This window comes from Oncorhynchus clarkii, chromosome 13 (genome assembly GCF_045791955.1).
Source record: "Oncorhynchus clarkii lewisi isolate Uvic-CL-2024 chromosome 13, UVic_Ocla_1.0, whole genome shotgun sequence".
Lineage (NCBI taxonomy): Eukaryota > Metazoa > Chordata > Actinopteri > Salmoniformes > Salmonidae > Oncorhynchus > Oncorhynchus clarkii.
The window spans coordinates 39,660,725-39,685,222 of record NC_092159.1 but is presented as its reverse complement, the minus strand read 5'-3'; the positions used below and the strand labels follow the sequence as shown (position 1 = coordinate 39,685,222).

The 24,498-nt window shown below is 42.8% G+C and overlaps 1 protein-coding gene and 1 non-coding gene across 2 annotated transcripts; one reads left to right on the top strand and one right to left on the bottom strand.

The window, feature by feature from the left end:
- Nucleotides 1-2,720: 2,720 nt before the first annotated feature.
- Nucleotides 2,721-23,929, top strand: LOC139423936 (C1q-related factor-like). Its single transcript, XM_071175586.1, has 2 exons — nt 2,721-3,448; nt 23,205-23,929. The coding sequence occupies exons 1-2, from the start codon at nt 2,846-2,848 to the stop codon at nt 23,382-23,384; spliced, it is 783 nt and encodes a 260-aa protein (XP_071031687.1). The 5' UTR covers nt 2,721-2,845; the 3' UTR covers nt 23,385-23,929.
- trnaa-ugc (transfer RNA alanine (anticodon UGC)) lies at nt 21,300-21,374 on the bottom strand. The gene has a single exon. It is a non-coding gene; the product is annotated as a tRNA-Ala (tRNA).
- Nucleotides 23,930-24,498: the final 569 nt, after the last annotated feature.

The window sequence follows — 24,498 nt, the reverse complement described above, 5'->3', positions numbered from 1 at the left end:
AAACAAATCCGACTAAGCAAACCCAGAAAGCAATTTAGGTATTGTTTGCTTCTTCATACGGACAAACTCCATGACAATTATAAAGCTTAACACACAGTGGTCAAATATACGCCCGACCGAGTCAGACGCACACCTGGTCTTTTGTGAGTGATCTGGGTTGTGTGTTGAGTCTGTGGATGGACTCACCCTGGAAGATACATTTGAGAGCCAACCGGTTACGCCATAACACTGCAATGGCTGTTTGATGATGATAAAGAGACAGAAGTGGAATGCTCTAATTGGTGACCAGTCAAGCCTAGTGGTGACAAATGTTCAGGCGTCCTGGTGTGCATTGATCCATCTCAATCTTCCATGAGAGCCCTGTCCAAACCTAGTGCAAACAACGCCAAAGCCCTCCATCTGGGGGAGGTTTACATCATGTTTCACCATGCTGGCCTGGCCCTCATCCCTACACGACAGCAACGGCACAACAACAACAACAACTTCAATTAAATGCTGAACAACAGCACTCGAGGATATAAGCCTCAATTGTTTGCTATGACAAATTCTAATGCACATCCCCGGTAAAAGCCGAGTGGATTTGTGTAATACATAGACTCACTCAGCCTTACGTGTTGTGCTAAATAAATCCAGACCTCATTTAATTGACCTCCTCTCCAAAGACATGGTCCAGAGGAGGAGAACTGTGCACGAATGACTATTTTCTAATGTTGTCATTTCCCTCCATATTTCTCATTCATCACTCTGAAAGATGAAAATGTCAAATATATGACATCACCACTGCGCAGAGATCTATCCCCCGTCAAACGGGGGACCCTTAATTGAATAAAACCATGAGATCAATAGCTCAAAAAAAAGATACCAATAAGAAACGGTGTCAGCGCATTGAGGTGCAGAAGTGCGGTTATTGACGCTGAGAGAGGGCAAAAAGTGGACTCCAGCAACAGTAAAATGGAGTCAATGTCAGTGGCACATTAACCATGGATGGCACCTCCCCATTGTCCTTTAACCCTGTCTTTTTCCCTGAATAAAATCTCCCCCGGGAGGAGGCTGTCTGCCAGGAAAGACCAGGAAGTGATGGCGCCACCCAACAGTAGATTAATGATTCGTGTTACTAGTGTGCACAGTATGTGCTGTTGGCTCATGTGTTGGTATTTAGCATTAGCCTTCTTAATAAACACCATACACATTTGAATTCTTTAGCGTCTAAGACGCTGGGGGAGGGGGGATGGGTGCTAAGCTAACAGATGGAATTGTTTTAAGATGGTCATACTATGGATCATTTAGCTATTTGATTTGGAATTTTAGGACCCCTTTAGGTACAGTATAAAACAAAATATATATATCAAAAATGATTTGATAAAATATTGATTTTGGTCTTTACTACTAAAGCCCATAGAAATGCATTGAATAACACATTCATAAATGGCAAAAAGTATAGTCAAAATATAAATCATAAGAAACAAGGTTTTGAAGTGTCTGCCCTAAATCTAGGAGATATTTGTGCCTATATTTGTGCCTACCCCTTTTGGGGGGGCACAAAACTACCTTCATACTTCCATTTGTTTTTTTAATCCAGTACTGGTCACCTTCAGATGAGTCCCGTGGCACTTGTTCGCAAGAGTCTCTCCTTTCCATAGATTGGTGTGTGTGTGTGTGTGTGTGTGTGTGTGTGTGTGTGTGTGTGTGTGTGTGTGTGTGTGTGTGTGTGTGTGTGTGTGTGTTTGTGTTTGTGGATACGCCAGATAGAAAGTGTTGAAAGCATATACATTCCTGGCACCTCCAGGAAATTGCAGCTCCCCTTCCCTGTGCTCCATCTTTATTTTTAGAGGCTGGAGGCTGATGAGAGAGAGAAGGAGAGAGAGGAGAGAGAAATAGTATCAAAAGTGGAAGAAGTGAGGAGTGAGAGAGAGAGGAAAGTGAGAGGAAAGCAGAGCGAGAGAGAGAGAGAGAGAGAGAGAGAGCGAGAGAGAGAGAGAGAGAGAGAGAAAGCATCAAAAGTGGAAGGAAGGAGTGAGGAGTCAGGGTAAGAGAGCAGAAAGGGAGAAGGAGAGAGGGAGGGAGCGTGTGTTGGCTCATCACTGGCTCAGAGGGAGTGTAGTGTGGTAGAAAGTAATGTGATGAGAGCCATTCTGAGTGAGACAGAGAGGGAGAGGGGACAGCGTGGGGCTCCCTCCTCCCCCTATTCGTAACCACGCCAACCAGAGGAGGGGAGGAGGAGAGAGGAGGAGGAGAAGGGAGGAGGAGAGGGGAGGAGTAGGGGAGGATGAGGGGAGGATGAGTGGAGGGGGGGGCTCCACTCTTACTGCCATATAAAAAGCCAAGCCTGAGAATCCGTCACCACAAACACACCACACGTACGCACGCGGACTCTATGACTACTCTCTCCGTCTCTCTTTCTCACACTCACTCTCTGTTCGTCCTCTTACCATTCCTCTTGTTTCTCTCTAACACTCCTCCTCCTGAGTGTTCCTTCCTTTGCATCCTCTTTCTTTCTCCTTTTTCATGCCAAGAGTTTGGGACTAAATTTTGTATGTCGGCTCGTGTGTGCTCCCTATGTGCGTCAGTGTGCACGCTGGTGAGCGAGAGTGTACGGGAACTACCTCTGTGTGAGTGAAAGCAGCGAGGCATATCAGTGAGTGTATGTGGGTCTCTCTCTTACACTCACACACTCGCCGCTCCTCCTCCTACTCTACTTGGGATCCCTGTGTCCCTTTCCTCGGTGGCAGGCTCCCCACACCCAGCAGTCACCATTTCCGCCCCAGGGAGAGCCACGCTGGCAGCACAGCCCCTTCCCCGACTCAGCATCGGGAGGAAGACCCTGGTGGCGGCTGCCGTCGGGGTCATGCTGGTCCTGGTGCTGGTGGTCCTCATCCCCGTTCTGGTCAGCTCCGTGGGCACCGACACCAGCCACTTTGAAATGCTGGGTACCTGCCGCATGGTGTGTGACCCCTACCTGAACAAGGGCACAACGGCCAGCAGCACCAGCTCCAGTGGCATCCAGGCAGAAGCCGAGGCCCTCAGCGACAACAGCAACATGCCCTCCACGCTGGTGCAGGGCCCCCAGGGCAAGCAAGGCAGGCCAGGTAAACCTGGACTCCCGGGACCACCTGGAGAGCCAGGGCCACCGGGGCCAGTGGGACCCCCTGGAGACCGAGGGTCTGGAGGGAGGACTGGGATTTTGGGGTTGGGGGGGAACGGAGCTATCAGCACGGCCACCTACAGCACAGTGCCCCGGGTGGCCTTTTACGCAGGGCTTAAGAACCCCCATGAAGGCTATGAGATCCTCAAGTTTGACGACGTGGTCACCAACTTGGGAAACAACTACGACGGCATCTCAGGCAAGTTCATCTGCAGCATCCCTGGCACCTACTTCTTCATCTACCATGTGCTAATGAGAGGTGGGGATGGGACCAGTATGTGGGCAGACCTCTGCAAAAACGAACAGGTGAGTCAATTCGCTTCTCCAAGTTTCACTTGTCCAAGTCTTATACTGCTCAGTCACTCAGCATAGAGGGATCTTACACATTGTACCACTCACTGTACACTGCTCTTTTTAATTAGCACTCCAATGGTTTCTCTGCTACAGACTCAGGTTCCTTCTAAACTACAGATATCTCACCTTATGCCTTGCTACTCTGTTGTGCTCTCTCTCCCTCCCCCTCTCTCTTTCTATCGCTGGGTGTCACCTGATGTCACTGTGGTAACTTGGTTGGTGGAGATTTAATCGGAGCTTCACAATCAAATTGCCCTGAAACCGCGTTCTAATACAGAGGCTCTATTTCCGAGGAGACGGAAGGCTGGTGGGTAGCGGAAGCATCTGTCGTGCGCTCCCAAGACCCCCCCCCCCCCCCCCCCCTGAGCGAGCAGATGACGGTCACACAGCTGTGGCACCAAACGCGCCCAGAGAGAATGATGCCTAATCTGGCTCGCGTCCCCTCCTTGCATAAATACACACTGACATTGCCCGCATCCCTCAAATCAAAGGACAGACAGTTACCCCCGAAGTCCATGTCACTTTCTACTTGTTTCAAACTTGATTCGTTTGCAATATTATACTGGTGTAATTGTTTATTTAACTTGGAATGTAATATAAGGTGAAACAAGTGTATGTGCCTGATTTATGGAAGCATCTCTATTTGTCAGTTAGGACTAGCGCTATTTAATTGACTCAGATCTTTACGCAATTGTAACAAATCATTTATCTTTTCAGAAATAAGATATTAACCAGTAATTTCGGATCGTATTACTTTCGCATTTCGGCTTGTGTAGACTAAATTGATTAGACAGGGAAAGTACATTAAATAAGTGGAGTCACAGGAGTGGTGTGAAAGCGCACTATAGAAGATGCAGCTTTTAGTCAGCCGGCAGATATTTTAAGAATTTAAAAAAAAATCCCAGACAGTGGCTATCATTATTATTGCGAAAAGTTTAATTGTGAACCAAGAACGGTCTGCTTCTCTGTGCTCGATACATCTGTGAACTGCAGCAAGTCAGCAAGTGATGCGTTCAGACACAAATTACATTGTGCTACATTTAACTGTCGAGTTCACATATTTAATTACATGTAATCTAACGTTGTACTCCTGGAGAGACTCAACAAGACCGCAATTATCCGAACGTCTCGTGCGTAAAACAAGAGGATGACAATTAGTCTACTTATCCGTCACAGTGTGCACAGACTGGGAAATGTAAGTATTGCTTATTATTTCGGTTGTATATGGTTGATAAAACAAGGGAATATTTGCGTAACATCCGCTTGAAATAAATATAATTTGCATGATGTATTCTCTCTCTTTTTTTTTTTTCCGCGTCACTTGACGGGTCTGGAGATGGATTTATTGCGCCCTGGGGGTGCTCTCAGGTACCTCGAGTGTGTGCGACTCGAGAACTTTCGCGTCCAGCAAAGGCGGCAACGTTTAACGCGCAGGAGAGTATAAGAGAAATATATATATTATTACCGTCAAGTCATTTGCAATATGCATCGAGGCAATCATAAATTATACTACAGCTTCAGCGCGCATCAAACATTTTGTGATTGAATCTCCTCTTATTATTTGTTCATGACCACTTGCCTATAGGGTAAAGGTCACATCACTCTTTTACATGACATATTACAGCTCCATTAGCCTATAGTGTATAATTAAAATCCTCACAATTATCTTTCATTAAGCCCCATGCAATGTTTTTCAATGCCCTAACAGCATGGTCTCCAACATATTGCTTTGTTAATTAGACTTTTGAGTTACTTTGTTTAATGTTAATTAGGCTACGTTTATTTATTTTTCTAGGTCTAAACTTTTGCTCCCGGTGTTTCTGCAGAACATTCGATTATAAACCCAAGGTATATCTGTTTGACTTATTACCCTGATATTACAGCACTTAAGGTTTACATGATATTTTATAATGGAATTAAACGTTAATATGTAGTTCACATAGTGTACTGTAAATGTATTTGTCATCATGACTGAATACAACCTGTCTTAGTTGGCCAGTTTCAACATGTTTAAAGTAGACTTCATCTGTAAGGTTACCTTGTAGGCCTACTGCTAACGCAGAGGTTAGGGTTTTGGGGGTTGAGCTCAACACAACATCATGCCATTTCTGTTGAGCACATGCTTCCCTGCTATATTTTATGCTTTAACGGGTGTTTTGCCTAACACTTGTACACATAATATAATCGATTATTTCACAATTCACAATCGGTTGCAATCCGATTCATGCGCAGGCAACTCCTGCCTTCGACTCAAGACTTCTGTGGACTTGATTGCAGCTATATGTTACATTTAGATGGGGATCTCCAAAGAATCAACCGTTGTCAGTATAGGTCAGAGAGAGAACATCCTCATTCTTAAAAAAAAAAGAAATAGGGAACACTTTCTTTCATAAAGGCATATAGATTTCTAGCAACTATAAAACACAATCTCAATTGAAATCTATGTAGGCCTTAGGGTATGTCTGGCAGCATTATTCATCTAATGTAAAACTTATTGTTGTCAAATAGAGGATAGGAGACAGATATGTTGATCAAGTCTTTATTTGTTGTGCAATGCTCTTCATATGTTGCCATAGAGAAATATCCATCCCATGGTCACAGAAGGGTTGTTTTAATTGGTTAATTCTATTGTCCAACCACTTGAAATGGCCATTGCTCACTTTTACAATTACAGAGAAAATATGACTGAAATGGAAAGAAAGGACACAGACACACTGAGTGTACAAATCATTAAGAACAACTGCTATTTCCACAACAAAGACTGACCAGGTGAATCCAGATGAAAGATATGATCCCTTGAAGTTACTTGTTAAATCCACTTCAACCAGTGTAGGTGGGGTGGAGGAGACAGGTTAAAGAAGGATTTTAAGGCCTTGAGACAGTTGAAACATGGCTTGTGTATGTGTGCCACTCAGAGGGTGAATTGGCAATTAAATCAAATCAAATTTTATTGGTCACATACACATGTTTAACAGATGTTATTGCCAGTGTAGCGAAATGTTTGTGCCTCTAGTTCCAACAGTGCAGCAATATCTAAAATGTAATCTAACAATTCCACCTCAACTACCTAATATACACACATCTAAGTAAAGGAATGGAATAAGAATATATACATATAAATATATGGATGAGCAATGACAGAGGCAAGATGCAATACCTGGTATAAAAAACAGTACATACATGTGAGATGAGTAATACAAAATATGTACACATTATTAAAGTGGCGTTATTGAAGTGCCTTTGAACAGGGCATGGTAGTAGGTGCCAGGCACACCGGTTTGTGTCAAGAACTGCAACGCTGCTGGGTTTTTCACGCTCAACAGTTTCCCATGTGTATCAGGAACGGTCTTCCACCCAAAGGACATCCAGCCAACTTGACACAACTGTTGGAAGCTGTGGGAAGCACTGGAGTCAACATGGGCCAGCATCCCTCTGATGCTGTTCTGAGGGCAAATTATTCTATATTAGCAAGGTGTCCATAATGGTTTGTACACTCAGTGTGTAATTGTAAAGAGTGCTGGGTCTGGTCTCTGTGACCAGTGAGGTCAGAGCTCTCCATCATCCACTAACATTGTGACATGAAGGCACTGTTACCAGAGCAACGGGCCCTTCTGGCAATATTTCAGAAAGATAAATACCATTTCAGAGGCATATCTGTTGGCGGTTCAGTGTGGTGTTTCTGATCTTGTGTCTGTTGGACAGATACTGAGAGTGTGTCCTCGTGGGGAAGGCCTATTTTCCGCGGCTGCATTTGACATATCACCCCTGAGGCACCTGGAGGCTTCAGCCATGGAATACTAATGTAACATTGTAGGAAGATAATGCATGTGAGGGGTTCAACATAAAGGTCGGGATAAATGTCAGTAACAATCTATCTGATGTACTGTACATTTTGTGCAATACTTTTTATAGACTAGGCTACTTTCTATTTTCATCCAAAATTGTGTTTTGGTGTGCTGGTGATGTATGAATTGAAACGTGATAAGATCACTGAACTGGACTGGAATAAGAAGTGATGAATTAAGTGAAATCCATTTCTGCCGTGTTAGAGTGTCGACATGATAAGCATGGAGGGCAAGAAATCAAATAGATCAGAAAAAGTATCAGTCTGCTTGCTACTGACACAGCTCTTTGCAGTCATTTTCCAAGTCTCACTATGGCTCCCTGAGTTCAACTCCTTTGACCTATTCAAGCTGACAAACTTCTCACCCAGCAAACCCAAGGAGAGGGGAGGTGGCGTCTCCATGAAGGGCCTCTCCTCTATATATAATGTCTCACTCCACCATAATGTTTATGGGGGTGTAAAAGTGTTGATACATAATAGGCGAACATATGTTCCTATAAAGCACCTTCTGTTCCCGCTTCATTGTGTTCCTAAGGGGAGGGAGGGGAAGCACTTAAGTTAGACACAGGCAACAGACATCTCCAGAGACTGGGGTAATGTTTGTAAAGTGGTAACTGCTTGGCTAATGAAACATCTCTCTCTCTCTCTCTCTCTCTCTCTCTCTCTCTCTCTCTCTCTCTCTCTCTCTCTCTCTCTCTCTCTCTCTCTCTCTCTCTCTCTCTCTCTCTCTCTCTCTCTCTCTCTCTCTCTCTCTCTCTCTCTCTCTCTCTCTCTCTCTCTCTCTCTCTCTCTCTCTCTCTCTCTCTCTCTCTCTCTCTCTCTCTCTCTCTCTCTCTCTCTCTCTCTCTCTCTCTCTGAATAGCTTAGAAGGGGATGTAGCTTACACTCACTATAGCCAGAGAATCTTGCCAGAAAGGTCTATCCTTGTGTGGGTCTGTGTGCGCGTCTGTCTGTGGGTCTGGTGTGGAGGTGAGACCCCAGTGTGTCTGTCTGTGTAAATTACTGTGAATGGTTATAAATGTGGGGTAACTCGTGCTGTGTCATTGATGAAGTGGCCACGGGAAGGCTGATGGTCGTAGAGCAGCGCTCTCTGGGCCGGAGCATTCCTCTGCTCATTTAAGGCCGAGAGAAGCTGTGTAGGGACTAGGAGGCTGGGGAGGACTGGGAATAGCAGACAATGACAGTATTTTATCATCCTTTGACCTTGGTGCATCATGTGAAACTGCAGGTTCTCAGGCCCGAGCACTGCAGTTGTTCTGCACCCTGTATCTCCACGCCTTGCTGTTTTTTTTTTTATCTCCCTCTCCTTCTTCCCTCTCCCTCTTTTGGTTCTGTGGGTTGCATTGGGAGAGTGTCAACATTGTCCCCAGCACCTTGACACATTTCAAGCTACACCAAAGAGTTAGCTGCTCTTGGTAAGCAGGCAAATGCGATTCTATTTTCAGCCCGGTGCACTTCATCTGCTCTCCAAGTTCCCTCTCCACTCCTCTCCTCTCTCCTTGGCTTCTTATTTCTGACGTTCTTTTACTCGCTTGACAACTATCTCCAACCAATCCCAATCTTCTCAGACGGATGTGTCAGAGTCTCGATTCCCTGAGTTGGAGACACCCTGGGAGACGAGGCAATGACAGTAAAGACAAATCCATTGCCACGCTACTACAAATGGAGAAAAAAAACGGGAGGTTCTGTCATGCCAAAGAGCCTTCTTAATCGTAGTATAGAACCTTGAACAAGATCCAGGATGTGTTTGTGCTCCTCCTCGGTTCCTTTCTTAATATTTTTATTAATCCGCAGAACCGTTTCAGAGTTAATTAAAAGCAATGACGTGAGCGTCACTCTCTCAGGAGGGCCCTGTGTGAATAATCACTCTGTCTCCTTCTTTAATAAGCTCCAGCGTCCTCCGAGCAGCGCATATGGCTCTTCCCCAACAATTACTGCTCCCTGCTTCCCACCATGCACACGCAACCCCCCCCCCCCACTGTGTACTGACCTCTACATCTCCTTGCTCTGTTCTAGCCATCCAAGGTGACCTCCAGAAGTGCACAGTTTACGCCCATCCCTTTATTGACAATTTAATATCAATATGTGTCTTGATTATTATTGGAGACATAAAGTTTGGCTCTTGGAGGTTAACTTCAGGAATATTGTTTTGCTTAGAAAGCAAAAACGCACTTGAAAGATTCTGGACTGTACTATAGAAACTAGGGGAAATCTTGGCACAGTCCGTCACTGGCGCCTTTGAATTGATGTATCCAAGTAGACACACGGTGCTGTGGAGTGAAGTACTGCGATCATCTTCACAGACTGGTTTATTTACTTGTTTATTTGGATCCCCATTTTAGCTTTTGCAGAGACAACAGCTACTCTTCCGGGGGATCCACAAAAAGACACAGAACATGACAAGTAACAAAACACTTATTAACTGATAGAATAGGACAGTCACACACATTTTTAACACAAAGATACACAAACAATGCAACAGAGTGTGTTTGTGTGTGCGTGTTTGTTTGTTTTCATTTGTGTCCACTCACAGTCCCCACCATTCAATGAGATTAGATTTTTTAAAGGTAATTTTGTTATTTGCTCGAGTAATTGGAGTTGGAAGGGAGTTCTATGTGATCATGGCTCGGTATAGTAATGTGCTTTGCAGTGAATTCATTTTGGACTTGGTGACATGTCTTGTGGGGTACATATGGGTGTCTGAGCTGAATGTTATTTGATTATGCAGACAATCAGGAATTTTCATCACAGTAATATTTCTCATAAAAACTAGAAGAGAAGCAGCTACTCTCTCGTCAACCCTCAACCACTAAAGACTGGAATATACCGTCTTCACCAGACGGCTAGCACGCACCTCAGGACGAGTATGGAGAGCTGACTCAGGTGACATCAAACCGAGGAGACGCTCCGTAGGGCGAATGTCATGCCTCATGCACCAACACAGCAGCTCTCTCATTACTCTCCCCTCCAATCTCCCCATCAACTCCTTCACTGTCTCTGCTTCGCTCCCTTCGCTCCCCTCCAAGTTCACCCCGACTGGCTCTGGTTCCATCCTCGGCTCCGCCGACCATCCCGTGTGCCCCTCCCACAATTTATTTTTTTGGGGGGCTGCCTCTCCTGGCCACGCTGCTTGGTCCTTTGGTGGTGGGTAGTTCTGTCATGGCCGTGGAAAGAAGTGGACCAAAGTGCAGCGTGGTGAGCGTACATTGTCCTTTTATTAAAAATGTCGCAAACAAAACAACAAACGAAGAAACAACCGTGAAGCTCACAGGGCTATAATGCCACTAACAAAAGTCAACTACCCACAAATACAACAGGGAAAGAAGGCTGCCTAAGTATGATTCCCAATCAGAGACAACGATGTCCCTGATTGAGAACCATACCCGAACAAAACAAAGAAATACAAAAACATAGAAAATAGAACATAGAATGCCCACCCAAATCACACATTGACCAAACCAAAATAGATACATAAAAATGATCTCTCAGGTCAGGGCGTGACACTTGTATCTTGTGCTTTGTATCACTATACTGAGTGTTGCCGTTTGTAAAAGGACGTATTTGGGGTGTTTTGGAACCTTTGTTCATGTTTTTTCGGTGCCCCCATACTACACAACAAGGATGAGGAAGTGATTTGGTGTTTGGGGTAAGTTTCTCAAAAACATGTGAAATCATACGGAAGGTGTCTGGACCCTTCTATAGCATTTTACATCAAAATGTTTGATTTGGTTGCAAAACATGAAAAGTATATTTTAAAGGCAAGTTGCGCTGCTCTGTTATATGCCAGCTGCAGCTTTTCTAGGTCTTTCTTTGCTGCATTTGATCATATTACCGGACAGTAATCAAGATAAGATATGACCAGAGCCTGAACAACTAGTACAGTTGATTGTTGTTAATAACAGACATACCCCTCCCCATCTTCACAACAACTTTGTCAATATGACTTGACCATGATAATTGACTATCTAATGTTATATCTAGGAGTGTAGCTTCCTCAACTTGCTCAATGGTCACTACCTTTATACACAACTCCAGTTGAGGTTTAAGTTTTTTTTTTAACCAAATACAATACTTTTAGTTTTAGATGTATTTAAGACCAGTTTATTACTAATCACCCATTCTGATGCTGTTACTCCTTATTTACAATTTCAGTGAGCTCACTGGCTTTGGGTGCTGATACAGTATGCTGAGTATGGAATCATCCGCAGACATAGTCATTCTAGCTTTGTATAAGACCAGCAGCAAATATTTTGAAAAAATAGAGAAGAGTAATGGCCCAAGGCAACTGTCCTGAGGGACACCACACTGAATATATCTGATGTTAGAGAAGCTTCCATTGAAGAACACTCTCTGGGTTCAATTGGATAAATAACTCTCCAACCATGTGCTGGCAAGTGATATAAAGCCATAGCATAGTGAGTTTCTTCAATAGCAATTTATGATCCATTACATCAAATATTGCACTGAAATCTAACAATAAAGCTCCAACTATAATTTATTATCCATTTATTTTAACCAATCATCTGTCATCTGAGTCAGTACAGAACAAGTTGAATTTCATTGTATTTGGTCAAATATACACTCCTTTAGGCTTTGGTTCAAGATAAAGAAAATGGGGGTTGCAATACAGTCTGCTACCATTCTCAATAGTGTCCCATCAAGGTTGTCTATACCTGGCGGTTATTGATGCACAACAATAGTTCTTGCCATGATATCATTTAAGATACTCAAGAGTATTTTTCCATTGTGTTTTATGTAATTTATCTTGGTTTGGTAATATCATTTCTTCTTTTTGTAGTCACCAAATGTCTCAATGTACAGTATGTCAACCAATCAGCTGAGCAGCCTGACTTGTTTGCCACCGCTTTTGCATAATTTATTTGAACCGTACCCTTTTTAAATTCCTTGTTAAGCCAGAGGGCTCTAACAGTTCATCACAGTTCATTTCTTAACAGGTGCATGCTTGTCAGCAATTGGCATGAATACTTTTACAAATACTCCCATTGCTGGATCTGGATTCATTTCCTCATACACATCTTCAAAAACCTGAGTCCTGAGAAACCTGAGAAAACATTTGGTATAATCTCTTATAAATTACACGGATTCCAAAGTTCTTGTATTTATTTTCGGTAATACCAATTACCCCACCGAAGACATTCTTTTAAAAAGTATACTAGTCATAATAAATTTTATATGGGAAAAAAAAATCATGGCATAAAAAGGAAAGTTTTACATCTTAGTCTGATATGGGGTTTAACCTTCCAGACTGGGAATTGTGTTAACTCGCTACCCAAGGCTTTTACTTGCTACATACAGAACAGTTAAATGGACTAAAGAGGAACAATGGGTGCATATTGAAGATACGCTCATCCATCAATATTTATGTGTCTGTTTTCAAAGGTTAAAGCTAAAAAACATAAATAACTTCATAGTTAAGAACACTTTAACAATATGGAAGAAAATGAATCAATATCACTCCCTAATAACACAACCCTATTGAACAATCCTTGGATAGCTTTTCAGAATTCACAGATAAAAACTAAAGGCATAGAAACCGTAAATTACTTGGTAACAGGAAATACATTTATTTCCATGATAGAATTAAAAAGCAATATTGGACTGAACAATGTAGATTTTCAAATGAAATATTTTGGCCATCAGAGCAACCTTGAGGGAATCTTATTTGAGTCAGAAAAGGATGTTCATATGATAGGTAAGGTATACAAAACCTTGCAGAGAGCATATCCAACTGACAATCTCTTAGAAGAAAATATAAATTATTGGAAACAAGACTTAAAAAGAACTGATGTTGGCACAAGATGGAGGGAATGTTGGAGCATAACTAACTAAATTACAGGTAACGACAATGTATGTTTAATCCGGTATAAACAAACGTATAGAATGTATTATGGAAGAGACATTTTTTTTTTTTTTTTTTACAGCACAACGGCAGAGTCATGTCTTAAGTGTAAAACTAACAATGACTCAATAATCTCTGGGAATGCTATAAAGTCCATAAATTATGGGCGAGATTAAAAGTTGTCTGTCAAAAGTATCATCACTCATCTTGAAAAAACGGATACAAAAAAATGTGGAAATTAATCTGTCATTAACATAATGGAAAAATCGAATGATATATTATTGAAATTATTGAAATAGAATGGTCGAGGAGAACAAATTGGTACAATTTAAGGCAAACAATCGTTCAGGCACTAGGGAAGGGGGTGTGAGCATGTGGGTCTGGGCAGATGAGATGTAGTCGTTGTCTGTAAGTTGTTGTTCGTATTTGTATGTTTGTATTTGGTGTGAAAAATACTAAATAAAATGAACAAAAATGTATTATAAAAAATGTCATATCTAAATTACTTTAGGCCTAACCTTGGGCACTTTGGCTTTGTTATTGCCACAATGTTATGGTCACTGCAGCCAATGGGAACTGATACAGCGTTGCATCAAAGCTCTGCAGCATTAGTGAAGATATAATCAATACAAGTGGATGTCACAGATCCAACCCTATTATGTGTGTAAAAAGTATTATCCAAAGCAACATTTAGAAAATGTCTTTGTATTTCCCCCTAGAGGGCTGTTGGAAATACAATACTGTGTGAATAAAGCTGTTACCTGCGTGTCATTTCCCAACCTATCAACATGCATCTCAGTGGTTCCTTCTTCATGTCTCTGGGGGTTTCTTATGCTCTGGTGCACATCAACACAAGACTGTTTAGCCTATTGCTGTGTATCCAGGTGTGACCCATGCAGTGTGTTTAGCATGGCAATCTATACACAGCAAATTGAACAAACATGAACCATCTGGATCCGAATCTGGCATGTTATATTAGTGTCTGTCGTGATTAATGAAACCTGTTTGAAAATTTGGTGGGAAAAAAAGCAGCATTTTCCCGTAATTATCAAATGATTCAATCCACAAAATGTTTGGTATTAAAATACACAATTATGCATTGCATTCATTTACTTTGTAGCATCTATTATTTCAGAACAGTCTCGACATTGAATCAATATATATCTGTGGTAACACTTTATTTTAAGGTACACATATTAGCCACTTATTTGTGGTTTATAAGTATGTATATAATGATCTTATTTATTATGTCATATTAGCCATGTATTATTCAAAGTCATGTATTACTGGCCAATCATTAATAACATCATTATTAGCAATAATAAAGGCATATTCATATTTAATAAAGAACAAGTAACACAAGAAACAGACTCTTAACAAGCTGTCTCAATGTGGGACTGGTAAGGGGATTGTACCTCAATCTGTGTCCCCTATTTTAACTATCCATAAATGACCTCATTGGACAGAAAGGGGCACAACTCCGTTCATAAATGCCATACAGCCAACATTCTAGTCATTTGACATGAACATTTTTTTAAATGAGCAACTAAACTTCAATATATACTTCCATGTATGGATGTTGCATGATATAATGTGAATCTCAAAAGGGAGTGCACCTCCCGACACACAAATGAGCACAACCATAATAATGTTTACCTGAAACTAATTGTTTACATCAATTGTTAAAATCAGACTTGAATGTGGGTTATTTGACATATGTCAATCAATTTATGTCATCAAACTACACAACTCCACAGTTTCAGGCAAACATTATATGATTTTGCTCAAAGGTGTGGGGAGGTGTGACCCTTTGCAATTCATAATACAGCCTTATCCAACCAAAATTGATATATATATATACATATGGAACTACTGTATATACTGTATAGAAATGTAGTTTACATAAGAAGTTTGACTAGAATGTTGGCTGTATGGCATATGTGAACGGAGTTGTGCCCCTTTCTGTCCAATGAGGTCATTTATGGATAGTTAAAATAGGGAACACAGATTGAGGTACAATCCCCTTATCAGTTCAACATTAAGCCAGCTTGTTAATAGTCTGTTTCTTGTGTTACTTGCTCTTTATTAAATGTTAATATGCCTTTATTATTGCTAATAATGCTGTTATTAAGGATTGTCCAGTAATACATGACTTATAATGTTTGAATTAGAAAATACTTCATTAAGGCCTAATATATGGCTAATAAGACCTCATTAAGGCCTTATAAGCTACTTATATACACACTTATAAACTTAATTAGTTGCTAATATGTGTTGCTAGTATCTTTGGGATAGGTTTGGGTTTTATAGCACTGAGACTGAGGGGCCGCTGTTCATCTCTGTATGTCATCATGTCTAGAGTAGACGGAGGTGTCTGGGGTAGGGAAAGGCGAGCTGCCCTAGGCCCTTGGTATCGATCCCACCATGTGCGTGCGTGTGTTTCTGTCTGTGTGCGTGCATTCATGCATGTGCCTGCGTGTGTGTAACCCGTTCCCACTCTGACAGACCCGGCATGTAGTCTATGACCCCCACTCTATAATCAGCTGGAGGGGTAGCAGAGGCGGCCCTCTGGCCTTGATTTGCTGTGTAATTGGACATCGGATTTGACATTCTGCCGAGTGGAACATTAGAAGCAGTCTAATTAGGTGCGGTAGGACTATTAAATGAATATTTGCCCATGTTGTTAAGAAATACCACACACATTGGAAATGTCAAGATGACACCCGGCTGTCATCGCCAACCAACGGAAGAAAATCTATCACTTATCGTAAAAGTTTCCCAACGGAAAGCAAACACAATCCCCATACTACTGCTTCTCTCCAACGCCATCTCTTCTTCAGCCTCTCTGCGGTCTTGTCCCTCTAAATAGCAGAGCAGCGGCCAGAACTCGCTAGGACTTCATCTCCACTGTCATCTCCGATTGAATAGTTTATGAATAAGTGCTGTAACATCCCCGTACCTTGAAACACAGGAGCGTATGGTCTAAAATAGCCTCTGGGTTTCCGTCTGGAGATGACTGACTCCCGCATGACATTTGGTGTTGACTCACAAGACTCCTTCATTATAATGAGAGCACATACGGGGGACGGGAAAGCACCCATGGGCCTGTCCTTATGTAAACATCTCTCTGTAAGCCCTGACATCTCGCCATCACCCAATTCAATCCATTGTGATAACCCCCAACCCCCTCTCTCACAGCACAGGGAACCCTCATGTCAATGGCTCCAAAGTGACTCACACTCAGATGGCTAAGTTACTGCATGTGCCTAACAAGGTGGCTCTCCCCTCTAAATATGAATATGGGAGATATCAACAGTGAGATATAAACAATCCATCCAGCCAGAAATGATGAATAGGGCACTTCATGAAAAATGCATGTGGCAGCAAAACGTCTGAACCTGCCTCTCCTTCAAGACTATTAGCACTTTCTGCCTAAGCTTTGCCTCGTTAGGGAGGTTTCTCACACTGCAAAACACTCCTCTCAATATCCCACAATACTTTGTGGTGCATTTCAAACAATAACTGTTTTTTAAAATTCATAGCGACTAAAATAAACTTGCCTTATGTTGTGCAAGGGTTCAACGTGTCACCAGATTCTACCCTAAAAACACTGTGGTACCAAGATGCAGGGAGTTCAACGTGTCACCAGATTCTACCCTAAAAACACTGTGTTACCAAGGTGCAGGGAGTGAGTGGGGATTGAGACTGAGCAGTGCTGAAAGTTGAGCATTTCTCACAGTATCTGACTGACAAGAGTGAGTCACCGACAGACAAGGGTGGCTAGGACACGCGTAGGTCAGAGTTGACGCTTCCCCTCTGCCTCTCTCTGTTTCTCCTCTCCTCCTCCTCCCCTTCCCCAGTGATAAGTCTGTGCCAATACATCGGCATCACAACAAGCCAGAGGATTTTACAGCCCCATCGTTATCACGGTTGCCCCATCCATCGCCTCTGTGTGTTGTCGTGTCATTATCCTCCCGAGTGGTCGTTGTTACTAACCGATAGGACACAGAACTGTAATACATAAGGCATTTCCATGATGACAGGCTTTGATTTGACTTGACACCCAGTGGGAGGGACACTTGGCATTATATAAACAATTGTATAAACTGTGGAGAGGTGCATGCTACGTTCCCGGGAAAAAAGGCCCCGAAGGTACAAACAGAACAGATGCGGTGATTAATGCACAAAGCCTTACTCTCCTTCTCCTTGACAGATGGTGGCTCTCCCGTACCATCTCCTTCTCTCAACAACTCATCATGTATTTAATCAGGTTCCTACCACAAATACACCAATAACACAAAAGAGGAATGGAAGTTTTTGACACCATGACAACCTTGCTCAGAACAACACCTGACACCAAAAATCTGTTGGGCAACGGTCTTTTGACTAGGGAGATTTGTGTATGTGTGTGTGCGTCTTTGAGCGCATGCAAATGTGTGTGTGTGTGTGTGTGTGTGTGTGTGTGTTTGCTCCAGCGTGCATGTGTATCTCTGTGTGCTTGAGTGTGTGTTGGTGGTGTGGGTTAGGAGATGTGACAGGGTTGTGACAAGGTGGCTAAGCTGCCATTAGGCATGCGGCTCACGGTTGGGTGTTCAAACCCAATTAGGTGGCGGCACACTTGGATTTAGAAAGAGGCGAGCGAAGTTTAAAGAATGGAAGCTTAACGGTGAGTCAACAAGTCCCTGCCAGAGAAACGTCAGAAGCTGTCCTCCATCCAGACATGTCCTTGTCACTCCAACTGGAGAGAACAGATCAGTGTCCAAGAGTGTCCAAGAAAGGGACTGTTACTGACACCAGCAAACAGCTCGGCCAACGAGGCCCTATTCCAGTACAATATTTCAATGGGTTGTTTGGATCTTTTGTATTGGCAATAGAGACAACAACACAACACCAGACATTTCAGCTGTTAGCTATAGGATAATGCAAAATGCCATCGCAACTCAACATGATTCCCAACTCTGTAGGACTAATCAGCTTTAGCAGAGGACAGTGAATATGCAAAAAGCTGTCGTCCCTTCATCTCAGAGGCCTATTATAGGTACGAGTGCTGTCATTATTGATAAACTCCACATTCATATTCAAATGTTTTCAGAATGCGAGAGGAGCCAAGTGGAGTGGTATTCACTGTGTAGTCTGTGGGGGGGGAGGGGGGGGGGGGGGTGCATTATCTATTAGGCTGAAGCAGCCCAGCCTCAGCCCTCAGCTCCCATCTCTCTCTAGTGGTCCAGTACCACGCAGAGCATTATTCAATCAGAGGCATCACAGCGACAATGTGACGGATGCTAACATGCTTCAGCAGCTACGGCTGGGGGGAGACGAGACAACGTCAGACGACTCTGGAGCCATTTGCATTTGTTGCGGTAGGCTAGGCTGGCCTGGGCGCTTATGCTTTGATTTGTTGTGTCAAAAGTTCCACGTCGTATTCTATTTTGAGGCCATGCTCTGCCAGTTTCCGTTTTGTTCTCCCTTTCCATCTCGCTGCTTCTTTTGCTCACTCCCTCTTTCCCTCTCTTTCTCTCTCGCATTCCAAAGTCTAACCTATGGCTTGCGCTTCCAGCTTGTGAGTTGTTCCGAGTATAGTGTGAGGGTAAATTATGTGGCTTCTCTGTCATTGTGTACAACAGCAACTGAGTGAAAGAAATAGAGAATGAACAATGAATTGAGCAATGAATGACAGCTTCAATCTCAATAATGTAATACAACTACAGCGTGGTCAGATTCTTTATGATCAACCGTTGCTGGGAACAAATGCATCGGATTTCTAATAGCTTCAGGATAGTCCTTGGCAAGTTGACTTCCTTAACTTTCTAACACAAGGAGTTGAAGCGAGTCATATCACACACCTCTGACATCAGAGGTCCCAGAGTTCAATCTGAAGGCAATAAGAGAAATATTTGAAGAAGTCTCATCAAAATCCCCATAGACAGATCCAGCCAAGCCCCTGTCCGCCGCCCCCATCCGGCACAAAGCAGCAACCTTCTAATAAGAGCGTGTTGACTTTGTGTGCTCAGGGCGAATCATCTCATATTAATATAAACTGGACGACTGCTGCTACAGATCAGGATAGAGGCTTTGTTTGCACATCGATATGAGCCTTGCGAGATTTAATCAGGAAGGTAAACAATGAAAAAAAAGAATCAAAGATGCGTATAGTACAATGTGCCATAAATAAACCTGCACCTTTAAGGCTGGCTTCAGCATAACTGTTTGGCATAGTCCTTCATAGCATTACCCAGAGTACTTCACCTTGAAAGTACTCTCAGATATGGCAAAGATCTCCATGCAAGCTGGAATTTCTTAGCTACAGACAACTGTTACTGAACATTCCTCTTATTCTGGCTGAGGATAATCTAAGGCGTCTGGCATGATGTGTCTCAACAGCCACAATTACTTTCTTCCTCTGTTGTGAGAAGAGTGGAATAGACAAGAGGGAGATACACTAAGGAGAAGGCTTCATGAAATCACTGAGATTTCTCAGATTCTCATTATCGTGACTGTCTGAGGGTCAGCAGGGTGCTTCATACCCAGCTGTCAAAGAAGTAGGCTGATTCCAAAGGACTGGCAAGGCTTCCAAGATGCCTGAATGTGATGAAAGCGATGAGGCACTGATGTCAGTGGATAAAATGCTGCTCCATGTGAAATAGTGTATTATCGTATTGTCTCCACGGTGAAGAAGTTAAGCTTTTCCGTCTGTCACAAGACCTGCTAAAGAGAAGGGATGACAGGCACGTGAGGTGTTAGCAGTGGATGTGTGCCCTATCAATGTTGAAAATGATCTTGCAGTTGGCATTCTTCTAAAAATCCAATCACATTTTATTGGTCACATGCGCCAAATATAACAGGTGTAGACTTTACCGTGAAATGCTTACTTACAAGCCCATTCAGAGTTATGTAGAGTTAGAAAATAAATAGTAACACAATAAAATAACAATAATGAGGCTATATAAAAGGAGTACCAGTACCGAGTCAATGGACAGGGTAACGAGGTTGTCACGTCCTGACCTTAGTTCCTTTTTTATGTCTCTGTTTTAGTTTGGTCAGGGTGTGAGTTAAGGGTGGGCATTCCATGTTTTTGTTCTAGGTTTTGTATTTCTGTTTTTGGCCTGGTATGGTTCCCAATCAGAGGCAGCTGTCGATCGTTGTTCTCTGATTGAGAACCATACTTAGGTAGCCTGTTTTCCCACTATGATTTGTGGGTAGTTATTTTCTGTTTAGTGATTTTTGTTACACCTTGCAGAACTGTTCGCTTGTCGTTTTTGTTCCGGTATTCATCTTTATTAAACGGATGACGAGCACTTTGGTCCTCTTCTCCTTCTCCCGACAACAATCGTTACAGAGGTAGTTGAGGTATTCTCAACTCTTCTTCGCATGCCCTTAGAGAAGCTTTCCATTTCTCTCTCACGCAGTACTAGTCTTTCACAGTTTCTAAAGACTTTCATATACCTTCTTTGGAATATTGGACAAAAGTTTTCCCAGCTTTAATGGGGACAAAAATATGACCATGTTTTTTTCATATTGGTTGATTTCTTAAAGCCTTTAGAGGACTCATTAATTCTTTCTCTGACGGATGTCGTTATGCTCGCGATGACGGGACGTTTTCAGTCAATTTTGTGATCTATTGATCATGCATTGTCACTCACACCATAGCGTAGCTTAGACAGGTTTTTAAACACAGTGTGTCAAACCAATACATGTATCTCTCAAAACACTTTGTTCAGCACTGACTCAAACGCTGTTATTTGATTAAATCGAATAGACAGCTTCAATGTCCCTGCCTGTTGCTTGTAGTGACTCACAACCTATCACAGGTATTCGGCATGAGTTCCCTTTTGCTTCCATTGAATTAGCTTGCATTGCATTTTCACAACGTGCACATTATGTTTCTCCAATTAAAATGGCTGTCATGTCAGATATTTGTTTTTGTTGTTGATGAATTTGTCTTTATATAGGCTACCTTCTAGTAAAACATTTAAAGACTGACATTACAGGACATAATGCATATAGTTAACGATCTGCTCTCACGACTTGGAAAAGATAAAACAAACAAAGACATTTTATCTGACACTTTTATCCAGAACAACATTCAGTAGATACCGTATTGGTCCCCATGGGAATCAAACCCACAGCCCTGGTGTTGCAGGCACCACGCTCTACCAACTGAGCCACACGGGACCCTCATAATTACAGCAGTAGCAGAGGGAGGGAAGTGAAATACATAGATTCATTAGACAGCAAGTCTCCCACCTTCTCTCTCTACTCCTCCACCCATCCCTCTGATCTCCCGCTCTCCCCTAACCCTGGCACACAGACAATCACTGACAGGTCTACAGGGTTAAACCCATCAGTGTGTTGTTGCAGGAGGTCTGTGCCAGCCCCTTGGCCCTCAGATGTGTCAATAAATCCATTGTGTGTGGCCCCTGGTTAAACGGGCCAATTAATTGTCCCATCTTATCCCTGCCACCTGCTCAGCCAGGCTGCCGGGCGGCACACCAGATCTGGGACCCTGCCCATACTTTAGATTCAGATCCAGAAGCTTTTTAGAGAAGAAATGCACGGGGAAAATAGTAGTTTGATTGAGTTTATGACAGCTGTGTTCTTCATTGGGCAGATTATAAAAGATCCTTAACTACAGACAATATCCGGGTTTATGGCAACTAAATGCATATCTCAGATGCTTTGGTCTTCCAAAATGTATGGTGCTGATGCTATTTATTTAGGCCCTTATCTTTGTGCGCTTGTGTACTGGTGATGTCTCAGTGCAGTGCAATACTGCCGCACTTCAGTTTATATTTTGTAAAACTCTACATGAATGGTCAATGGTTAGCTTTTAAAGTATTTATTTATGTCTCATGCACACACACACACACACACACTTAAACACACACAGTTATTACTGTCAGGGCACCCGTATCTCACTACAGCCCACGCTGTTCTCCCAGGAGAGTGGTTAACATTTCAGATGGAAGCTTAATTAGCCAGGACCAGAGGTCAGGGAGATCCAGCTCCAAACACTCAGACTGCCAAGCAGCCTGGCAATACCATACTCACCACATAGGCTACGGCCAACATAAATGCAATTGCTGTGGTAGTGTTACAGTAATGTATTCATTAAATCACACCATATCTTACTTTCACAGTATTCTCTCATTCACTAAAGAATAAGGATTTATTTTTCACTTTCTTATAAGTTGATGTGAGGTGGGTGTCCTTGATGTATTTCACTGTGACTCCTCAGCAGTTCCCTCTACACTCAGAAAAAAGGGTTCCAGGTAGAAGCATGTTGGGTTCCATGTAGAACCCTTTATACAGAGGGGGAACCAAATGGGTTCTACCTGGAACCAACAAAGGGTTCTCCTATGGGGACAGCCAAATTACCCTGTAGCCCTTTCCTGCAGTCAAATGACCTAATGGCCTCATGGGTGGAATGTTATTCATATTTCTCATAATTGAGAAACATTACATAGAAAACAAACTGCCGAAAATCCGTTATTTCTACATCAAAAGGTTTTGTTGTATTTCAGTCTTCTGTGACGTATATCATGTGTAATATTGGGATGCAAACTTTAAATGTAAGACTCCCAAGACTACCAAGACTACCCTGATTTCGCCCACTGCAGTAAAAGCTTTTAAGGTTCTAGCTGGTACTTTTATATTTCTATGTGTATAATAGAACCAGGTCAGAGAGTGAGACGTTCTTAGAACGTCTACTCAGGTGGAGAACACTGAGCAGCGCTTTGAGCAGAGACAACAACCATCTGACCCAACACCCCAGCCCACCGCCTTCAATTCATGGCGGAACGTTCAATGACGCACCAATGACAGCCTAATTAAAATCATGTTGTGGTGTGTGATGCGCCAGAAGGCTCCTGACCCGTCACTTGTTGTTTTTGTGAACAAGGCTAAATCAAAGCTTTGTAACAGAAATGACTTCCATTTCAGATCAAATGAGTGCAGAATGTTTTTCTAACCTACACATCCTCTCTTTCCTCTCCTCTCTGTTCCAGGTGCGAGCCAGCGCCATCGCCCAGGACGCTGACCAGAACTATGACTACGCCTCCAATAGCGTCATCCTCCACCTAGACGCAGGCGACGAGGTCTACATCAAGCTGGACGGGGGCAAGGCTCACGGCGGCAACAACAACAAATACAGCACCTTCTCTGGGTTCATCCTCTACGCCGACTGAACCCACGCAGGTGCCACGTCCAGAGAGAGAAAGACAAGAAAGTAAGAGATTGAGAGAAAGAGTTCTAATGAGGGAAGGAGGGGGTTAAAAGCCAGAATGCTTTCTAGTTTCCTGGTTCTCTCCATCGTCACACCAACCTCTGCTTATAAAACACATCAGCCCTAAATCAAGGTTCTCCAGCTCAGCTTGGCCTGCCTGTCTGCCGTGCTGTGAGGGAGGGAGAGAGAACACGATGATAGGGGAGGGAGTAGTGGGGGGGGTGAAGCTTGGTAGAGAGAGGTGCCCTCCTCATCAGAATTCTATCCTGTCAGTTGCTCCTCGCTTTCTGAATATTTCTCCTCCTCAAACTGGAAAATAAACCAACTAACGCCAAGTGGATCCGGCCTCATCATCTTCTCTCCATAACAGTTGGCTATATGGACTCTGTTGACTGAAATTGTCCTATCTTGTGGTTGTGTGCTTTTCCTTAGAATATCAGTATTTGACTTTTGTGAAAGATACTACTGCATCGTATATTTACACAAAAGAGGATATTAAAAATACGTTTATCCCTAAAAAAAAACTTGACTTTGAGAGAACGGTTTTGTGAGATGTTGATTGTGATTTCCGAAGCCTTCAGTTGAGAAACGGTAATGAAAAGGTGCCATTATGGTTTCTGAAGATGATTCTAATAATGATTTCTTGCATTTGACACCTGGCTATCACATGGTGTTTGTTTATGTGTGATGTCAGCTGTGGGAACACAGACCTGGTTTGTGGCTGAATGTTATTCATGCAAGGCATGTTATACAGATACAACATGACATTTTCCCTTGTCCCATCCAACGCATCTAGAGTCTCTATCCTTGCCCCTTGTCCCGTCTCTATACCCTTATCCTATTTGTCTATACAGGGCCAAAGTGGGTTGAGAATAGACTCAAATTAATATTAGATGTTCTAGTTATGTAGATATCCTTCACCACCAGAATCGTTCAATGAAGCCACATATTCCGATTCGGAGGTAACCCATTTTATAAAACAACAGTGTCCATTACTTCAGCTTCGTCCTCGAGCACTCTGCGGTGGTGAAGTAAAAAATATCAAGCAGAGCAAGGAGGGAGAGGGAGAGAGAGAG